The sequence below is a fragment of the Podarcis cretensis genome (genome assembly GCF_951804945.1).
Source record: "Podarcis cretensis genome assembly, chromosome: 2".
Taxonomy (NCBI): domain Eukaryota; kingdom Metazoa; phylum Chordata; class Lepidosauria; order Squamata; family Lacertidae; genus Podarcis; species Podarcis cretensis.
Window position 1 is genome coordinate 113,203,325 of NC_137171.1, and position 16,683 is coordinate 113,220,007.

The window sequence follows — 16,683 nt, forward strand, 5'->3', positions numbered from 1 at the left end:
TGTGATCTTTTGTGAACCGCCCTGAAACCTCCGGATATAGGGCGGTATATAAATTCAATAATAATAATAATAATAATAATAATAATAATAATAATAATAATATCATCCTTTGGGGCGGAGGGATGATAATCACATCCTATTCCAGGTGTCACCTTGTAACAATGTTGATTTTTGGACCCTATAACAATGGAAGGGAGCACGTGAAAGGAAGTGGTAACCCTTTGCGTTGTGTTGTTATAATAGGTTCTTCCACTTGAGAGGTGTGTGTGTGTGTGTACGCACCAATGTGGCTGGCAACCTATTTCCACTAACAGCCATTTGGTTGCCCTTGCTCTGCGGAATAGCATTCCTGTTGAGATACAACAGGTGCTCAGCTTCTGGAAACACCCAAAGACAGTTCTGTTGTGACAGACTTTCCCAGACAGATAACCGGGTCTTTACCACAAGTGTCTATGTTGCATGGTTTTAGTTGTGTGTATATTGCTATTTTTATAGGAAAAAGAGGTGCCGGGATTCACCACGAGCAACGCCCTTGTTCTCTTATAATGCCAGTGGTGCCCACCTGAGAGGGAAAAAAGCCCTGCTGTTTCTGCGTTGTACATCTTCAATGTACATCGGCTTGAGATGGCTGTTGGAAGGGAAAAGATCAATAACAGTAATGAAAAAACAGTAATTTCAGTTCCGCTTTTTAAAGATTCCTGCCGGAAATCGTGTATTTCTGTGGTAGCGATCTTGAGCGAGGCCTCGGCAAGTGAAAGGAGTTGGGGCCTGTTTTTTTGTTTAATTCATTTTTATTAAATTTTCCACTTTAACAATCCAATCAAATCACATTAAATATTCCAAATTATACATATCAAATACAGTGGTACCTCGGGTTACATACGCTTCAGGTTACAGACTCCGCTAACCCAGAAATAGTACCTCGGGTTAAGAACTTTGCTTCAGGATGAGAACAGAAATTGTGCGGTGGCAGCAGGAGGCCCCAAGCAGGAGGCCCCATTAGTTAAAGTGGTGCTTCAGGTTAAGAACAGTTTCAGATTAAGAATGGACCTCCGGAACGAATTAAGTACTTAACCCGAGGTACCACTGTAATCCGAATATTCTGCCAAATTATAAATGTTGAATAGGACTTCCCATGCTTCAAGTTCGGAGGGTTCTGATCATCTCATACTTCCACTGCTTTTCATAGTGACTTCCGATGGTTCCTCTAATTCTTTCTGTTGTTAACCTTCCTTCTTTCACAGCCTCTGAGTTATTCCCACAAGCGAGTTAAAAGAAGCAATGATGTGTTTCTTTGTGGATTTTATGTCTATGATTCCCCTCTATAAGTTTGCAGCATCTCCTCACACGCTGGTGTTTCTGCCAAATCAATCCAAAGGTCTTTTCGTGGCTGGCAGCCGCCATCTTCACTCAGTTCCGATGAAATCAAGTCTAAGCGTTGGGGCCTGTTCTTAGCGCAGTCCATGACTGCAGCACATCATTTACTATCATTGCGATCATTATTATGATCATTATCCCACTGCCTGTCACGCAAATGTGTTCCAGAGCAATTATGAATTTAGTAAGATACAAATAACGGCGAAACGCATCAAAGCCAGTTGGAGAAACGAAAACAAAAAAACCTACAAATGCTCATCCACCGATACGTATAAAAAGCACAAATCCTACCCACCATAGTACAAGGGAAGTAGACCTCATATCTCAATACTTTAATGGCCAAAAGTTCTGGGTGCCTACAAACAAGACTGATGGTGCTACGCTCCGCTTCCAAGGAGGCCATTGTGCATTGTGGTCTTTTCAGGTAACCTGACAACCTCCCTGACCTTGCAGTCCTAAGAAGGCAAGGGAGAAGAAAACAACAACATTGAAGGCCTATCAGACCACCGGCAGGGCACAACACCAGCTTGGTGGGTCGCTGGTTTCAGGTACAGCAGGCGGAAAACCAACAGGTGCAGTCTTGGCATGGGGCCACAGGGAGGGGGAAAGCTTTACCTGTTGAGATACTAGAATTAAGGCAGAAACTCTTTTTTTTTTTTTTTTAAGTTCACACCTTTCATCCGTGCCGTAACAGCCAGGATTTTACACGAAAGCGCTACACAGCTCTTGGAATAAATTACTAAGTTTATAGAACCTGCCATGTTTTGTGGCACTGTACTATACGAAATCGGCCCTGAGTGCTCACTGGAAGGACAGATCATGAAGCTGAGACTCCAATACTTTGGCCACCTCATGAGAAGAGAAGACTCCCTGGAAAAGACCCTGATGCTGGGAAAGATGGAGGGCACAAGGAGAAGGGGACGAGAGAGGACGAGATGGTTGGATAGTGTTCTCGAAGCTACCAGCATGAGTTTGACCAAACTGCGGGAGGCAGTGGAAGATCGGAGTGCCTGGCGTGCTCTGGTCAATGGGGTCACGAAGAGTCGGACATGACTAAACGACTAATCAACAACAACAACAATGTTCTGGGTGCTGAATTTACTTTCTTCTTCTTCGGATAGCACTGAGCACTCGCTGCCCTGTCTTGCTAGCGTTTTGGGGGGACAAGGGAAGCTTCCAAAGGTTTCCTTTTTTTCCTTTTCCAGTCGCACCCCATTTGAGAAGAGACTGTGGAGAATGCAGCAAAGGGTCCCTTTGGGCAGAGTTCCCTTTGGAAACTTGCCACCTCGGCCTCTCGGAGCAGCAGCCATATGGTAGGAAGGGTGAAAGTTGCTCGAAGTCTAAGCCTTTGTGTCTATCACAGCTTGAATGGCTAATGTGTCGTTATGGATATAGGTAGCCCCTGGGGCATGGAGCAAGTTCAAGTGGCAAAACTCAGGCAGGCCGCTGGCCACGTTGGCTTCGCTCGTGGGACGCTGGAAGGAAGACGAGGTCTCCAGGGGGCGGAAGGAGGTGGAGATGTGGCGCTTGTTGACTTGATCTAGGAGAGTGAAGGTGACCTGGAGGGAAAAAAAGAGGGCAAAAGAAGGCATGTCTCTCAGTTGCAAATCTCAAATCAATTGTAACCCATCACAGCTTCTGAGTGGCTTTTCATACGTCGTTGGCAGTGTTAGATATATATGAGCTCGTTGCCAAATGGAACTTTAAACCACAACGGCATATCTAGGCACCATCTTCCATGGAGGAGTTGTTGTTGTTGTTGTTGTTGTTGTTGTTATTATTAATAATAATTTTCATTTTTATACCGCTTTATATTTTAAAGGGGGGGGGGGGAATCTCAAAGCGGTTTGCAAAAACATCGAAATATCAAGTGGAACAATCCATAATAAAACCAATTGCAGCTTGAAGGGAAATATTTCAGATCCTGCTCTAAAAACGCAGCAACATTAGAAAAGAAACAATTATTTGATGTGCTATAAACATGCAACACCAGATGGCGGCAGAGAGCAGGAAATTTTTAATACACTTTTTTCCATAGGGTTGTTTTGTTTTGTTTTGTTTTGTTTTGTTTTGTTTTGTTTTGTTTTGTTTTGTTTTGTTTTGTTTTTTGTTTTGTTTTGTTTTGTTATAGCAATCTAATTCCCAGCTTATTTATAGTGGTTCCCCCCCCACACCTGTGTGTAGATCCACCTTTGGTGACATTTTGCTTTCCCCATATTTATTTACCGACTTCATTGATATAGCTGCCCCGTAGCAGAAGAACTCTGGGAAGCCAGTGAGGTATAGTGGTTAGAGTGTTGGACTAGGACTTAGGGGATCAGGGTCCAAATCCCCACTCGGTTGGGAAGCTCACTTAACCTACCTCACAGGATTGTTGCAGAGATTAACTGAGATGGGAAGTGAACCATGTATTAGTTGGAGAGAGAAAGTGGGAAATGAACCCAGTAAATAAGCCCTTCTGCTTACCTACTTCAGAAAGCTGGAGGCCAGCCCAAATGGAAATGTCGGTCGCCAGCCTGGCTTCCCGAGATCTCCACGTGGTCATAGCACCAGTCGCAAAACGCACCTGGCTAATTTCTAACACTGGTTGTTGGACTCCAACTCCCCTCAGCTCCAGCTAGTCAGGGATGATGGGAACTGGAGTCTAGCAATGCTTGGAAGGTTACAGGCTCCACAACGCTGCCTTATGGTTCTTATTCGACTCTATACCCCCAGCGGGACAGTGTCCCAGAGGGACGCGGGTGGCGCTGTGGGTTAAACCACAGAGCCTAGGACTTGCCGATCAGAAGGTCAGCGGTTCGAATCGACGCGACGGGGTGAGCTCCCGTTGCTCGGTCCCTGCTCCTGCCAACCTAGCAGTTCGAAAGCACCTCAAAGTGCAAGTAGATAAATAGGTACCACTCCAGCGGGAAGGTAAACGGCGTTTCTGTGCACTGCTCTGGTTCGCCAGAAGCGGCTTAGTCATGCTGGCCACATGACCCGGAAGCTGGACGCCGGCTCCCTCGGCCAATAAAGCGAGATGAGCGCCGCAACCCCAGAGTCAGCCATGACTGGACCTAATGGTCAGGGGTCCCTTTACTTTACCTTTATACTCCCAGCACAAAAGCCCCCGTACCTTGTGCCGGAAAGGCCACTTGAGATGGAAGTCATGTTCTCCTCTCATCAGAACGAGGAAAAGCGAGAGGTGGGTGCCTGCTCCTGCCCCGTCTCCGTTCAGGAACAGCTTGAGACAGAGCTTGTAACCGTAGCGGCTGGTGTAAAACGCTTGGGGGCAAAAGGGAAGGAAACAGGTGGCGTCAGAAAGGTGGGTCTGTCATTGAAAGTCTACTCAATATTGATCCAGAGCAAATTCCAATGTGTATACAGTGGTACCTCGGGTTACATACGCTTCAGGTTACAGACTCTGCTAACCCAGAAATAGTGCTTCAGGTTAAGAACTTTGGTTCAGGATAAGAACAGAAATCGTGCTCCAGCGGCGCGGCGGCAGCAGGAGGCCCCATTAGCTAAAGCGGTGCTTCAGGTTAAGAACAGTTTCAGGTTAAGAACAGACCTCTGGAACCAATTAAGTACTTAACCCGAGGTACCACTATAGTTGGCAGAGTAAAAACTGAAACACGTTGCAGGATTCCCCCAAAATACAGTGGTACCTCTGGATGCGAACGGGATCCGTTCTGGAGCCCCGTTCACATCCTGAAGCGAACACAACCCGCATCTGTGTGTCTGTGTGGGTCGCGATTCACCACTTCTGTGCATGTGTGTGACATCATTTTGAGCGTCTGCGCATGCGTGAGCAGCGAAACCTGGAAGTAACGCATTCCGTTACTTCCGGGTTGCTGTGGGACGCAACCCGTAAACGCTCAACCTGAAGCAACTTCAACCCAAGGTAGGACTGTAGACCAGAGGCAATTAAATTTCATCCAGCAGAGCTTTACTGAAGGCAAATGAGCATAATGGTCACAAATCCGAAACATTCAGGATTGGCACTGCCCAGAAGAAGAAGAAGAAGAAGAAGAAGAAGAAGAAGAAGAAGAAGAAGAAGAAGAAGTAGAGTTTGGATTTGATATCCCGCCTTTCACTACCCTTCAGGAGTCTCAAAGCGGCTAACATTCTCCTTTCCCTTCCTCCCCCACAACAAACACTCTGTGAGGTGAGTGGGGCTGAGAGACTTCAGAGAAGTGGGACTGGCCCAAGGTCACCCAGCAGCTGCATGTAGAGGAGCGGGGAAGCGAACCCGGTTCCCCAGATTACGAGTCTACCGCTCTTAACCACTACACCATGCTGGCTCCCAGTTGAAATCCAGTTGCAGCAGACTTAACTTAAACTTACAATCTAAACCTTAACACTAAGCATGCTGCATGCTATGTACGGAACACCATACCAGAAGGGAGAGAGAAAGAAAGAGAAAGTGAAACCCAGGCTCCTTCTGGCCTATTTTTATAGTCAGCATGACCTTGACAGAAGGGGTAGCAGAACCTGTTTAGGCCAGCTGTACTCAGCATCTCTGAAAGAATAACTCAAACATCACGAGCCTTCTGCTTGTTTCTTCCAGAACCCTCTTGAATTAAGTAGAATAGGAAAGATCTCTACACATCAGATCAATACTTTCTGCACTAAGAATTGCAGACTGACAGGGTTATGGTACCCGAGTGGATAAACTTGGTTCGTCCCAAGCTGGGCTAGAGATGGAGAGGCACCATTGGTGCTGACTCACATCCCTTCCAAGTTGTATTTTAGAATGTTGTATTATTTTACTGTTGTTAGCCACTCTGAGCCCGGCTTCGGCTGGGGATGGCGGGATATAAATAAAATATTATTATTATTATTATTATTATTATTATTATTATTATTATTATTATTATCATCATTATTATTATCATCATTATTATTATTATTAACATCAAGGCCATGTTCACACCACAGTCATGGCTTCCTCCATAGGATTCTGGGAGCTGTAGTTTGTTAAGGGTCCTGGGTGTTGTTGGGGAACCCCTATTCTCCTCCCAGAGATACAGTTCCCAGAGTGGTTTAAGAAGAAGAAGAGTTTGGATTTGATATCCTGCTTTATCACTACCCAAAGGAGTCTCAAAGCGGCTAACATTCTCCTTTCCCTTCCTCCCCCACAACAAACACTCTGTGAGGTGAGTGGGGCTGAGAGACTTCAGAGAAGTGTGACTGGCCCAAGGTCACCCAGCAGCTGCATGTGGAGGAGCGGGGAAGTGAACCCGGTTCACCAGATTACGAGTCTACCGCTCTTAACCACTACACCACAGTTTAAGAGCTGGCCCCTCTTCACAGGGAACGTTCTTACAAAACCAGACCCCCCCCCCCTTTGTGTTTCTTTCCTCTTTGCGCTTTCAGGTCAACTCACTGGGGGAATACAGGGCAGGCCTGTTTCCTGTTTGCACCTCCTGCAGTCTGAGTCCCATCTCGGGGACTTTCCAAAAGAAACACCCGTCATACGTGGTTTGCTCCAAGACTTGGAGGCGGGATGCTAAGTTGCTGATCATCACATCCTTCAGGGTCAAGAGGGAGTCTTGTTGTTGAACCTGGAAGGAAATGAATGGAGAGCTGTCAAGAAGCTGCCGTCCATTTGAGTGTGAGGTGAACAGAACACAAAGCAAAAATGCGCATAGGGACATGGGAGGAGCTGCCTCAGACCATCTCAGTATTGTCCCAAACTTGGGTCTCCAGCTGTTTTTGGACTGCAGTTCCCATCATCCCTAGCTAGCAGGACCAGTGGTCAGGGATGATGGGAGTTGTAGTCCAAAAGCAGCTGCATGGCAGCAGTTCTCCAGCCCTAACTAGAGGTGGTGGGCAAAATTTGTGCTCTGTCACTGAGCCCAAGGCTCTTCCTCAAAGTCTTTTGCATCGAATTATTCATACCTTCAGTAACAGAGGAATGGTGGAAACTGCCTAATGCAGTCATATCATTGTTTCATCTGGACCAGTGTTTTGCAAAATAATAATAATAATAATAATAATAATAATAATAATAATAATAATAATAATAAATTAATAATGGCCCTGCGCTGCTCTATAAAGTTCTGGAAACGGGATGTTTAAACAGCAGCATAGGAGTGTTTGCAAAAGGACTTCAAAGCACAGTGTCACCTGGTACCACTAAGGTGCCAGGTGATTGACAGGTGGGCAGCCACACCCACCTGTCAAATTGACCCTCCAGGCATGGGAAGATAAGGCTCTTCAGCCTGCTGATGTAGCAGAGCTGCTTTGAGTGTTCCAGTAGTGCCCTTATAAATGCTAAGGAATAAACCCTACATAAATCTGGTGTGGAGTCCCTAAGGCGGTTGAATATGCGCTTTGTACACCTCCTGGCAACTCCTGCAGCCAAGCTGGGGCCAAAACTCTTGCTTTTCTTTCCTCTGGACCACATCAGCAAGGCTGAGAGTGGAGACTTGTCACCTGGCCAGTCCAGGACCTCTGTATGCACTGCCCAGGCTTGCGTTCCGAAAAGGTCACTTTGCTAATGCAGCTGTTTGCCTTCACCCCTGGAGACGCACTCCATTGTCTCCTAAGACAGATGGATGCCAACAAATGCTAAATAACAGTGGGTGTACCGTGTTATATTAGAAGCAAAAAAACTTGTTTTGATGAATTGGAAGAGCCTCAAAAAGATTCCATTGAGCACACGGATTGGTAACATGGACAGATTAGCTACATACGAACGAATTGCACGTCGACGCAAATTAAGACTGGATAAATATGAAGAAATCCGGAAGGAATATTTAAGCGATAAGGCGGATAGTGGTGGGAAGTGGGGGGGGGGGAGAGAGAGAGAGAGGTGGGAAAATATTGTTAAAAAGGTGTAGTCATATGTATATCAATGTATTCAAATCTGAAATGTCAAATTGTGTTATTAGTATTATGGTGGTTTTTGTTGTATGTGTCTTTTGCGGTTGTTGTTTGTATTGAAAAAATGATTAAATAAATTTAAAACAAAACAAAACAAAAATGCTAAATAGCATTGCAGAAGGTCTGTTGTGGGGACAGGTGCATCCTTCCAGATATGGCCATATTCCAGTTTGCACCAGCATAGCCAGTGGTCAGGGAACAGGGGAGTCATAGCCCAAGAAAATCTGCAGGCCCATTGGCTCCCTGTTTCTACTCCAGTGTTTCCTGAGAGTGAATCCTAGTCTTTCCAAGCTGCGGTCTGCATGAGGCTGTCTCCTACCTTTTCCTCCAGGTAAAGGATCCTGGCCATGGCTTCTCCGAGGGCATTTGCAGGGGCCTCCTCTCTCCTGCCCAGCTCCCGACTCAAAACCGAGACGATGTTCTCCAAGGTCTTCTGCCGTGTTTCCAGCTCTCCCAGTTTCTGCTTGCACGGAAGGTCGGACTTTAGCCTCTCCCACAACTTGTCCAGACCCGATAACTGCTGCAAAGCCCCGAGCAGGTGTGAGTGCTGGGATGCCATGGTTCCACCTACTTGTTCGTCGTGAGCCTGATGATATCGAAGGCTAACCTGCAGGAGAGCATCGCCCATTGTCATTTTGTTGTTGTTTTTTTAAAGTATTTTTATTAAGCAATTTCAGCATAACAAAATGTCAATCCACATAATCAATCACATGATTCCCCCCCACCACCAAGGACTTCTCTCAGCCCCCGTCTCTGATTTCTTTGCACATATTGTTCTCTGCATATTATAAAATTGTACATATCCTTGCCTTATCTGTCCTGTGTTCAACTAATAAATTTGTGGGTGTTTATTCAAAACCTGCCAAGGAGTCCAAATCATTTTGTTGTCTTTTTAAGTTAATTTGTAAAAAGTTCCCATTCTTCCTTGAAGTCACTGTTGTCCTTTTCACACAGTTTATATGTCAATTTGACCAATTCTGCATAACTCATCAATTTTTTTTGCCACTGTTCTTTCGTTGGGATTTCATCATTCTTCCATCCCTTGTGTTAACAAGACTCTTGCCGCTGTTGTAAATAAGTTCTTTATTTTTCTTGGGCTGGTCACACTTCTCTGAAGTCTCTCAGCCCCACTTACCTCACAGAGTGTTTGTTGTGGGGGAGGAAGGGAAAGGAGAATGTTAGCCGCTTTGAGACTCCTTAGGATACTGATAAAGTGGGATATCAAATCAAAACTCCTTCTCTTCTTCTACCTACCTACCTACCTACCTACCTACCTACCTACCTACCTACCATCTATCATCTCCTTAAGACCCACCATGTCAAAATGGGTGAGGAGCTCAATTCCTTTCTCCTTCAGGCATTCAGGTGAGGACATTTCACAGCTGAAAGGCAAGAAAGTAAAGAAAAGAAAGATCAAGACCAATCCTGCCAACTCAGGCCTACATAGTCCAATATCCTGCTTCTCACAGTGGCCAACCTGATACTTTGAGCAAGACAGGAAGAAAATGCCCATCTCTTATAGTCTGACAGTATGGTGCCTCCGAGGCTCCACTTAGCTCTCGTGTCCATTGGCCAGGCCCGGCCTGCATCAGCAACTGGTGCGGTGGCGGCAGGGACAGCCCAAGATATTTTGTCACCTGAGGTGAACCAAAAGATGGCGTCCCACCTCTCTGCCAGAGAAGAAGGGAACAACCTCCCCTTCCCTCAATGGAGTTAGGCTCCAGTCTTTTTTCTGGTTTGAAACTTGCCAGACCTGTAGTATGTTCCCATCAATATCATGGGTCACCACCTCTCTACTACCCGTGTTGCCAGTCGGTATCCTTCCAGGGCTCTTGGAAGTTACTTCCATTGTTATGTTTGTTTCAGAACTGGTTCGAGGTTTCCTTCTCAGATATAGACTGGGGCTTTGCCTTGATTGTTCCTACTTTGCCTTTCTCTTTACTGCCCCTTGAGCTGGATATGTTTAAACCCTAGAAGTCTTCCAAGCTAAACCCCTAGCACAGCTACTATACGGGGCTCAGATTTGGACTACCTTAGCACTTTGGAAGCTGTTCAATCAAAGTTTCTAAGGCAGATTTTTTTCTGTACCGCCATGCGTCCCAAACGCATCATTGAGACTGGAGGCAAGTCTCCCTTCAGTAGAAGTACGGACTTGGCAAAGAACTCTTAACTTCTGGCTCCGCCTAAACGCAAACCCCCCTGGTTTACTTTCCCTAGTATTTCAAGACTCCCATAAAAGTGCCTGGCTTAAAACCGTCTATCAAAAACTCTTGTGGCCTATCCCCACAACACCTACTCACTATGGGCCCTACTAAAGCAAGCAGTCTAACCGGTCAACGTCTAAAAGATACTGAGCGTCAGAACAACCTGGCCACTATAAAGAAATTCTGCCCTTGGTATGTTCATTTTCCACCTCTCTGTTCTGATTCTCTGGCCCCATATCTATACAAACTTATTGTCCCAAAATACTGACGTGCTTTTACACTTGCAAGACTGGATGTTTTGCCATCTGCGGTACTTGAGGGTCGTTTCCAAAAGATCCTGCCTGAGAAACGTCTTTGCCCCTGTGGAGATGGTAGCACCGAAACAGCGGCACACATCCTCCTGTCTTGTATTCTCTACAAAGACCTGAGGAACGAGATCATCACCCCACTCATACTAACCATCCCAGGGCGCTCAACCACTGCCACAATGTCCTTTCTTCTAGCAGATCAAAATGAGCAGATAACAGCAAAGGTTGCTGGGACAATCAGAATAAGGGCCACTAACTGACGGCTGATTCAGGACTTTACATTGTGCTCTTATATCAAATTTCCTTTTCTGCGCACACTGTAATGTTTTACTGTTGCTATGGCCATTGGCTAATGCGAATAAAGTTTTATCTATCTATCAATGGAGTTAGACTGCCGGCTGCGCTGCCAGATTCCTTGCCGTTCAGCCGCTGCCAGAGGTTTTTAACTGCCACAAGCGCAGTATAGGGTAGATCCTCTGCAAATGATTACAGCCATTTTGCAGCCCCTCCCTGGCTCCCGCTATTGTGCCTGGGAGCCCCGCTTTGGGTTCCCCCTTGTTTTTAGTTACTCAGGCTGCAGTTCAAACATTCTGGGTTTCCCCCAACATTCCTGCCAGTCATGCGAGGAAATCACAGTTTCTCCCCCCAGACGCAGCCGACGTTTATTCCACTCAGCTTTGTCACCAGATGACATCAAGTGTAGGGAATTTTTTTTTCTGTGGTTAGGGGGCAGAGAGCCCCAGGGGAACCCCATTTCTGAGATGTGCAGAGGAGGGGAAGCAGCGGGTGGCTGGATGGATGGAGGCAGCGGCAAAATGTAATTCCCCAGCTTTCAGGAAGAAGGAAGGACCTCATGTAAGCTGAGAATGGCACAGGCATTTTCCAGAGTGGGAAGGGGGAGAGTCGCTCTGACCACATTTACGACCATAAATTTAAAGCGCTGTGATGCCACTTCTATTTATCATTATCATTATCATTATTTCGTATACCATCCCTATACCCGTAGGTCAAAGTTACAATATACGAAGCACAAAATACAGAAACAAAATAACAAAAGCACAAAATGCATAATCAAAATAATAAAAGCAGAAAATACAAGGTGAGTCTTTTAAAAGAAGTCCCGTGGAACATGTGTATTGTGTATCCATGGGGCCTCTTTTAATAATCAGAATAATCCAAGCACAATCAAAATAATCCAAACAATTAACCTACAGTGGTACCTCGGGTTAAGAACTTAATTCGTTCTGGAGGTTCGTAATTCGTTCTGGAGGTCCGTTCTTAACCTGAAACTGTTCTTAACCTGAGGTACTACTTTAGCTAATGGGGCCTCCCGCTGCTGCCGCGTGATTTCTGTTCTCCTCCTGAAGCAAAGTTCTTAACCTGAGGTACTATTTCTTAGTTAGCGGAGTCTGTAACCTGAAGCGTCTGTAACCCGAGCTACCACTGTACTTATGTATACACACTAATAAACAATACACTCCCCAACAAAAGCCCCTAAACAATACTCCAGCCTACAAATACAAAAATCCAACTAACATATAATGTTTAACAATTTTAAACAACTCTGCCCTCCAAATAAAACTGCACCCACCCAAGTTAAAAACCCCATCAAACAGCTCCCCCCAAAGAATTCTGGGAGCTGTCGTTTGTTAAAGGTGCTTTGAATTAGGAGACCTCTATTCCTCTCCCATTCCCAGAGCTTCCCGTGAAGAGGAATTGAACGTTAAACCACTCTGGGAATCCCCAGCCCTACGTGTTGTGGAAATGCTGGGGTTGAAACTACCCCCCCCCTTAGTTCAACTCCTAGCGGTTTCCAGCTGCAGTCTTGTCACACGAGGATTCGAACAATCGACATCGTTCCTTTGAGCATGTGCGAAGTATTTTCTCTTTGCCACCATGTGGCCACTGGGAGTTCTTTAACTGCCGGGCAAAAACATTGTTTCATTACCCAGGCTTTAGGCCCTTCATCCAAAGGATTTTAAGGTGTTTTTGGCTTCTTGTTGGTGGGACAGGTCTCATCAATTGCAATCTGTCCCAAATTTAGTTTTTGAGAAGGAGGAGGGAGGAACAGAGCTGATCCTGCGGCTGTGCTCCCACCGAAAAGCTCTACCTGTAAATCCCGGCTTAGATGTGGATATTTTAGGAGGAAAGGAAAGCGAAGGGCATAACTGCAAGTGCTCCAAGGCCATTTTCTTTTTCTTTCACACATTTATGTCCTGCCTTTTTCAATCATAAAATTCAAGGCTGTATGCATGAGTTTCCCAGGCAGTCTCCCCATCCAGGCTCTGACCGGACACAAACCCCTTTAAGCTTCAGGGAGGCAGCTGTCGCCAGCGCTGCTGGTGTAGTGGTATCATGCAAGATTCCCATTCTTGCGACCTGGGTTCGATTCCCGGGCAGCGCACAATGCATTTTATGTTTCTTTTTTTTGGGGGGGGGGGTGGAACCAAGCAAGATAGCTGTCATCATGGGTCCTCAAACCATGCCCCCTCTTTATCCCACAGCTGAGCCATGCCACCAAGGAAGTCTCTTGGGCCTTTAAGGGGCAGTAGGTCACTGGTAGGCAGCCCTGTTTAGGGAAGTTTTTAATATTTAATGCTGTACTGTTTTTAACATTTGATTGGGAGCCGCCCAGAGTGGCTGGGGAAACTCAGCCAGATGGGCGGGATATAAATAATAAATTATTATTATTATTATTATTATTATTATTATTATTATTACTACTGGTAAATCATCTCCTTTGCATGCAGGTTCTATTCTTGAAATCTGCCACAGGCAGCTCAGTTGGCTGGAGCATGGTGCTGATAAGGCCAAAGTTGCAGGTTTGATCCTCATAGGGGAAAGTCGTACTTTTATTATATTTTTTATTGTGTTTTTAATACTCTGTTGGGAGCCGCCCAGAGCGGCTAGGGAAACCCAGCCAGATGGGCAGGGTATAAATAAATTATTATTATTATTATTATTATTATTATTATTATTATTATTATTACTATTACAGTGGTACCTCGGGTTACATACGCTTCAGGTTACAGACTCCGCTAACCCAGAAATATTACCTCGGGTTAAGAGCTTTGCTTCAGGATGAGAACAGAAATCGCGTGGTGGCAGCAAGAGGCCCCATTAGCTAAAGTGGTGCTTCAGGTTAAGAACAGTTTCAGGTTAGGAACGGACCTCCGGAACGAATTAAGTACTTAACCCGAGGTACCACACTATTCCTGCCTTGGTTGGACTAGATGATCCTCAGGGTTGCTTCCACCTCTACAATTCTGCGATCCTATGTCCCAGTAGGGCTGGGAGAAACTGCTGCTCAAAACCCCAGAGAGCCACTAATGCGGCAGAAAATACTGAGTTGATGGACCAGTTGCCCAGGCTTCCCTAAGACACAGGCAGCTAAAAACTCCTGCCTTCCCCACCCCACCCCTTTCCATCAAGAACATAAGAACACTGGATCAGGCCAAAGACCCCTTTTCTCCAGCATCCTTCTTCTCACAGTGGCCAACTAGATAAAATAAGAGAAGCGTAGAATTGCTGAGTTATAAGGGACCCCAGGAGTCATCTAGTGACCAGGATATTATAGCAAACTTTTTCAGCAGGGGGCCAGTCCACCCAGTGGCGTAGCGTGGGTTGTCAGCACCCGGGGCAAGTAATTTGCGCCCCCTAACCCATGGATTTGCGCCCCCTAATACATGGATTTGCACCCCCTAACCCGTGGATTTGCGCCCCCTAACCCTAACCCCCAGATGTTGTGCCCAGTGCGGCTGGCCCCCCCTGCACCCCCCACGCTACGCCACTGGGTCCACCGTCCCTCAGACCTTGTGGGGGGCCAGACTATATTTTGGAAAAAAATAATGAATGAATTCCTATGCCTCGCAAATAACCCAGAGGTGCATTTTAAATAAAAGGACACATTCTACTCATGGAAAAACACGCTGATTCCCGGACTGTCCATGGGCCGGATTTAGAAGGTGATTGAGCTGGATCCGGCCCCCAGGCCTTAGTTTGCCTATCCATGATCTAGTCCAACCCCCTGCAGTGCAGAAATCTTTTTCCTAACACGGGGCTCAAACCCACAACCCAGAGATTAAGAGCCTCTTGTTCTACCGGCTGAGCTATCTGGGAAAACCCGCAAGCGGGATTCAAGCAGAAGAGCCTTCTCCCTCGCCATGGTTTCCAGCAGAAGCCTGACTGCCACCGAGCATGAAGAGAGAGCATTGGCCATTGTGGCTATTAGCCATGGATAGACGTATCCTCCATGAATTCACCCAGTCTTCTTTTAAAGCCGTCCAAATTGGGGGCCATCGCTGCTTCTTGTGGCGGTGAGTTCCGTAGTTCCGACTACGTGACCCATGGAAAAGCGCTTTCTTTTATCTGCCCCGAAACTTCGAACCTTCAGCCTCATTGGATGTTCACGAGGCCTAGCGTCGGGAGAGAGGGAGGGGGAAAAAACTCTCTATGCTTACACAATGCTAGAAACCTCTACAGCGGTTCTCAACCTGTTGGTCCCCAGATGTTGTTGGACTACAACTCCCATCATCCCTGAGCCTTGCTAGCTAGGTGTGATGGGAGTTGTAGTTCTTTTTTTAAAAAAAAAATAAATTTCTAATTCACAGATAATTCCTTTTCCCATCCACCACCCCTCACCCCACCTTTGCGTTAGACTTCCAATCTACTCAACTGCAATTTCTTTCCACTTCTATTACTTTCTTTCACACACCTTTAACCTAATTTCATGCTTCTTTTTCTGTTACACATTGTTATCTGTCTTATTTAGTATTTCAGTATTTAAAACGGATCTTGTTTATTCTAATAGGAGTTTTGAGTTCCGGAAGGTGTTTAAAGGATACTTGCAAAACCATATTGAAAAATCGGGAGTTGTAGTTCAAGAACATCTGGGGACCCACAGGTTGAGAAAGGCTGCTAGCATGTCACCTGCCGCTTGCCTTTTCTCTTGACTGAAAAGATGCTGAAATCCATCCACCCTCCAGCCCTGAAACGATGTTGTATGTCGCCTTCCCCTCCTGCCACCAACCATGTACCTCATTGTCTTCCTGGGTCCTGCAGGTGCCCGTCTTTCTTTCTGAAGCTTTCTGGCTTCCCATCTGAAAGCAGGACAAAGTTTTTCCCCTCCCTTGGGTGTACCCAAGCAGAGTGGGCAGGGAAAGCTGATTGGTTGGCCGCGGAGGCTGTCACAGCTGCTGGGTGGGGGAATCCCAGAGCCGGGAAGGAAGTCCAAGGTAAGTCATCGTCCCAAATCAAAATCAGAACTGAAAACAAAGAGCGCTTTCGATTTAACTTGCTCAGCCAGCTTCAGAAGGGTGATAAGTAACTCGTGGGGGGAAAGCCACATGCGTTGCATGCCGAACTGCAGAATCACAGAGTTGGGAGGGACCCCGCGAGGTCATCCATTCCAACCCCCTGCAACTGAGGCATAATAATAATAATAATAATAATAATAATAATAATATATTATTTACACCCCACCCATCTGGCTGGGTTTCCCCAGCCACTCTGGGTGGCTTCCAACAGAATATTAAAATACAATAGTCTATTAAACATTAAAAGCTTCCCTAAACAGGGCTGCCTCCAGATGTCTTCTAAAAGTCAGGTAGTTGTTTTTCTCTTTGACATCTGGTGGGAGGGTGTTCCACAGGGTGGGCGCCACTACCGAGAAGGCCCTCTGCCTGGTTCCCTGTAGCTTTGCTTCTCGCAATGAGGGGACCGCCAGAAGGCCCTCGGCACTGGACCTCAGTGTCCGGGCAGAATGATGGGGGTGGAGACGCTCCTTCAGATATACTGGACCGAGGCAGTTTAGGGCTTTAAAGGTCAGCACCAACACTTTGAACTGTGCTCGGAAACGTACTGGGAGCCAGTGTAGGTCTTACAAGACCGGTTTATGTGGTCTTGGTGGCCGCTCCCGGTCACCA

General features: G+C 46.2%; 1 protein-coding gene across 2 annotated transcripts; it reads right to left on the bottom strand.

Annotated features, from left to right (window-relative positions):
* Window positions 1-995: 995 nt before the first annotated feature.
* LOC307208937 (TNF receptor-associated factor 1-like) lies at window positions 996-15,865 on the bottom strand. Of its 2 annotated transcripts, none has more exons than XM_079963985.1 (6): window positions 15,796-15,865; window positions 9,563-9,629; window positions 8,567-8,854; window positions 6,746-6,923; window positions 4,493-4,641; window positions 996-2,936 (listed from the first exon to the last, which is right to left on the bottom strand). In XM_079963985.1, the coding sequence occupies exons 1-6, from the start codon at window positions 15,798-15,800 to the stop codon at window positions 2,718-2,720; spliced, it is 906 nt and encodes a 301-aa protein (XP_079820111.1). In that variant the 5' UTR covers window positions 15,801-15,865; the 3' UTR covers window positions 996-2,717. The 2 variants fall into 2 exon arrangements, with proteins under 2 accessions (XP_079820111.1, XP_079820110.1); XM_079963984.1 differs by lacking the exon at window positions 15,796-15,865 and adding an exon at window positions 10,731-10,986.
* Between the last annotated feature and the right edge of the window lie 818 nt (window positions 15,866-16,683).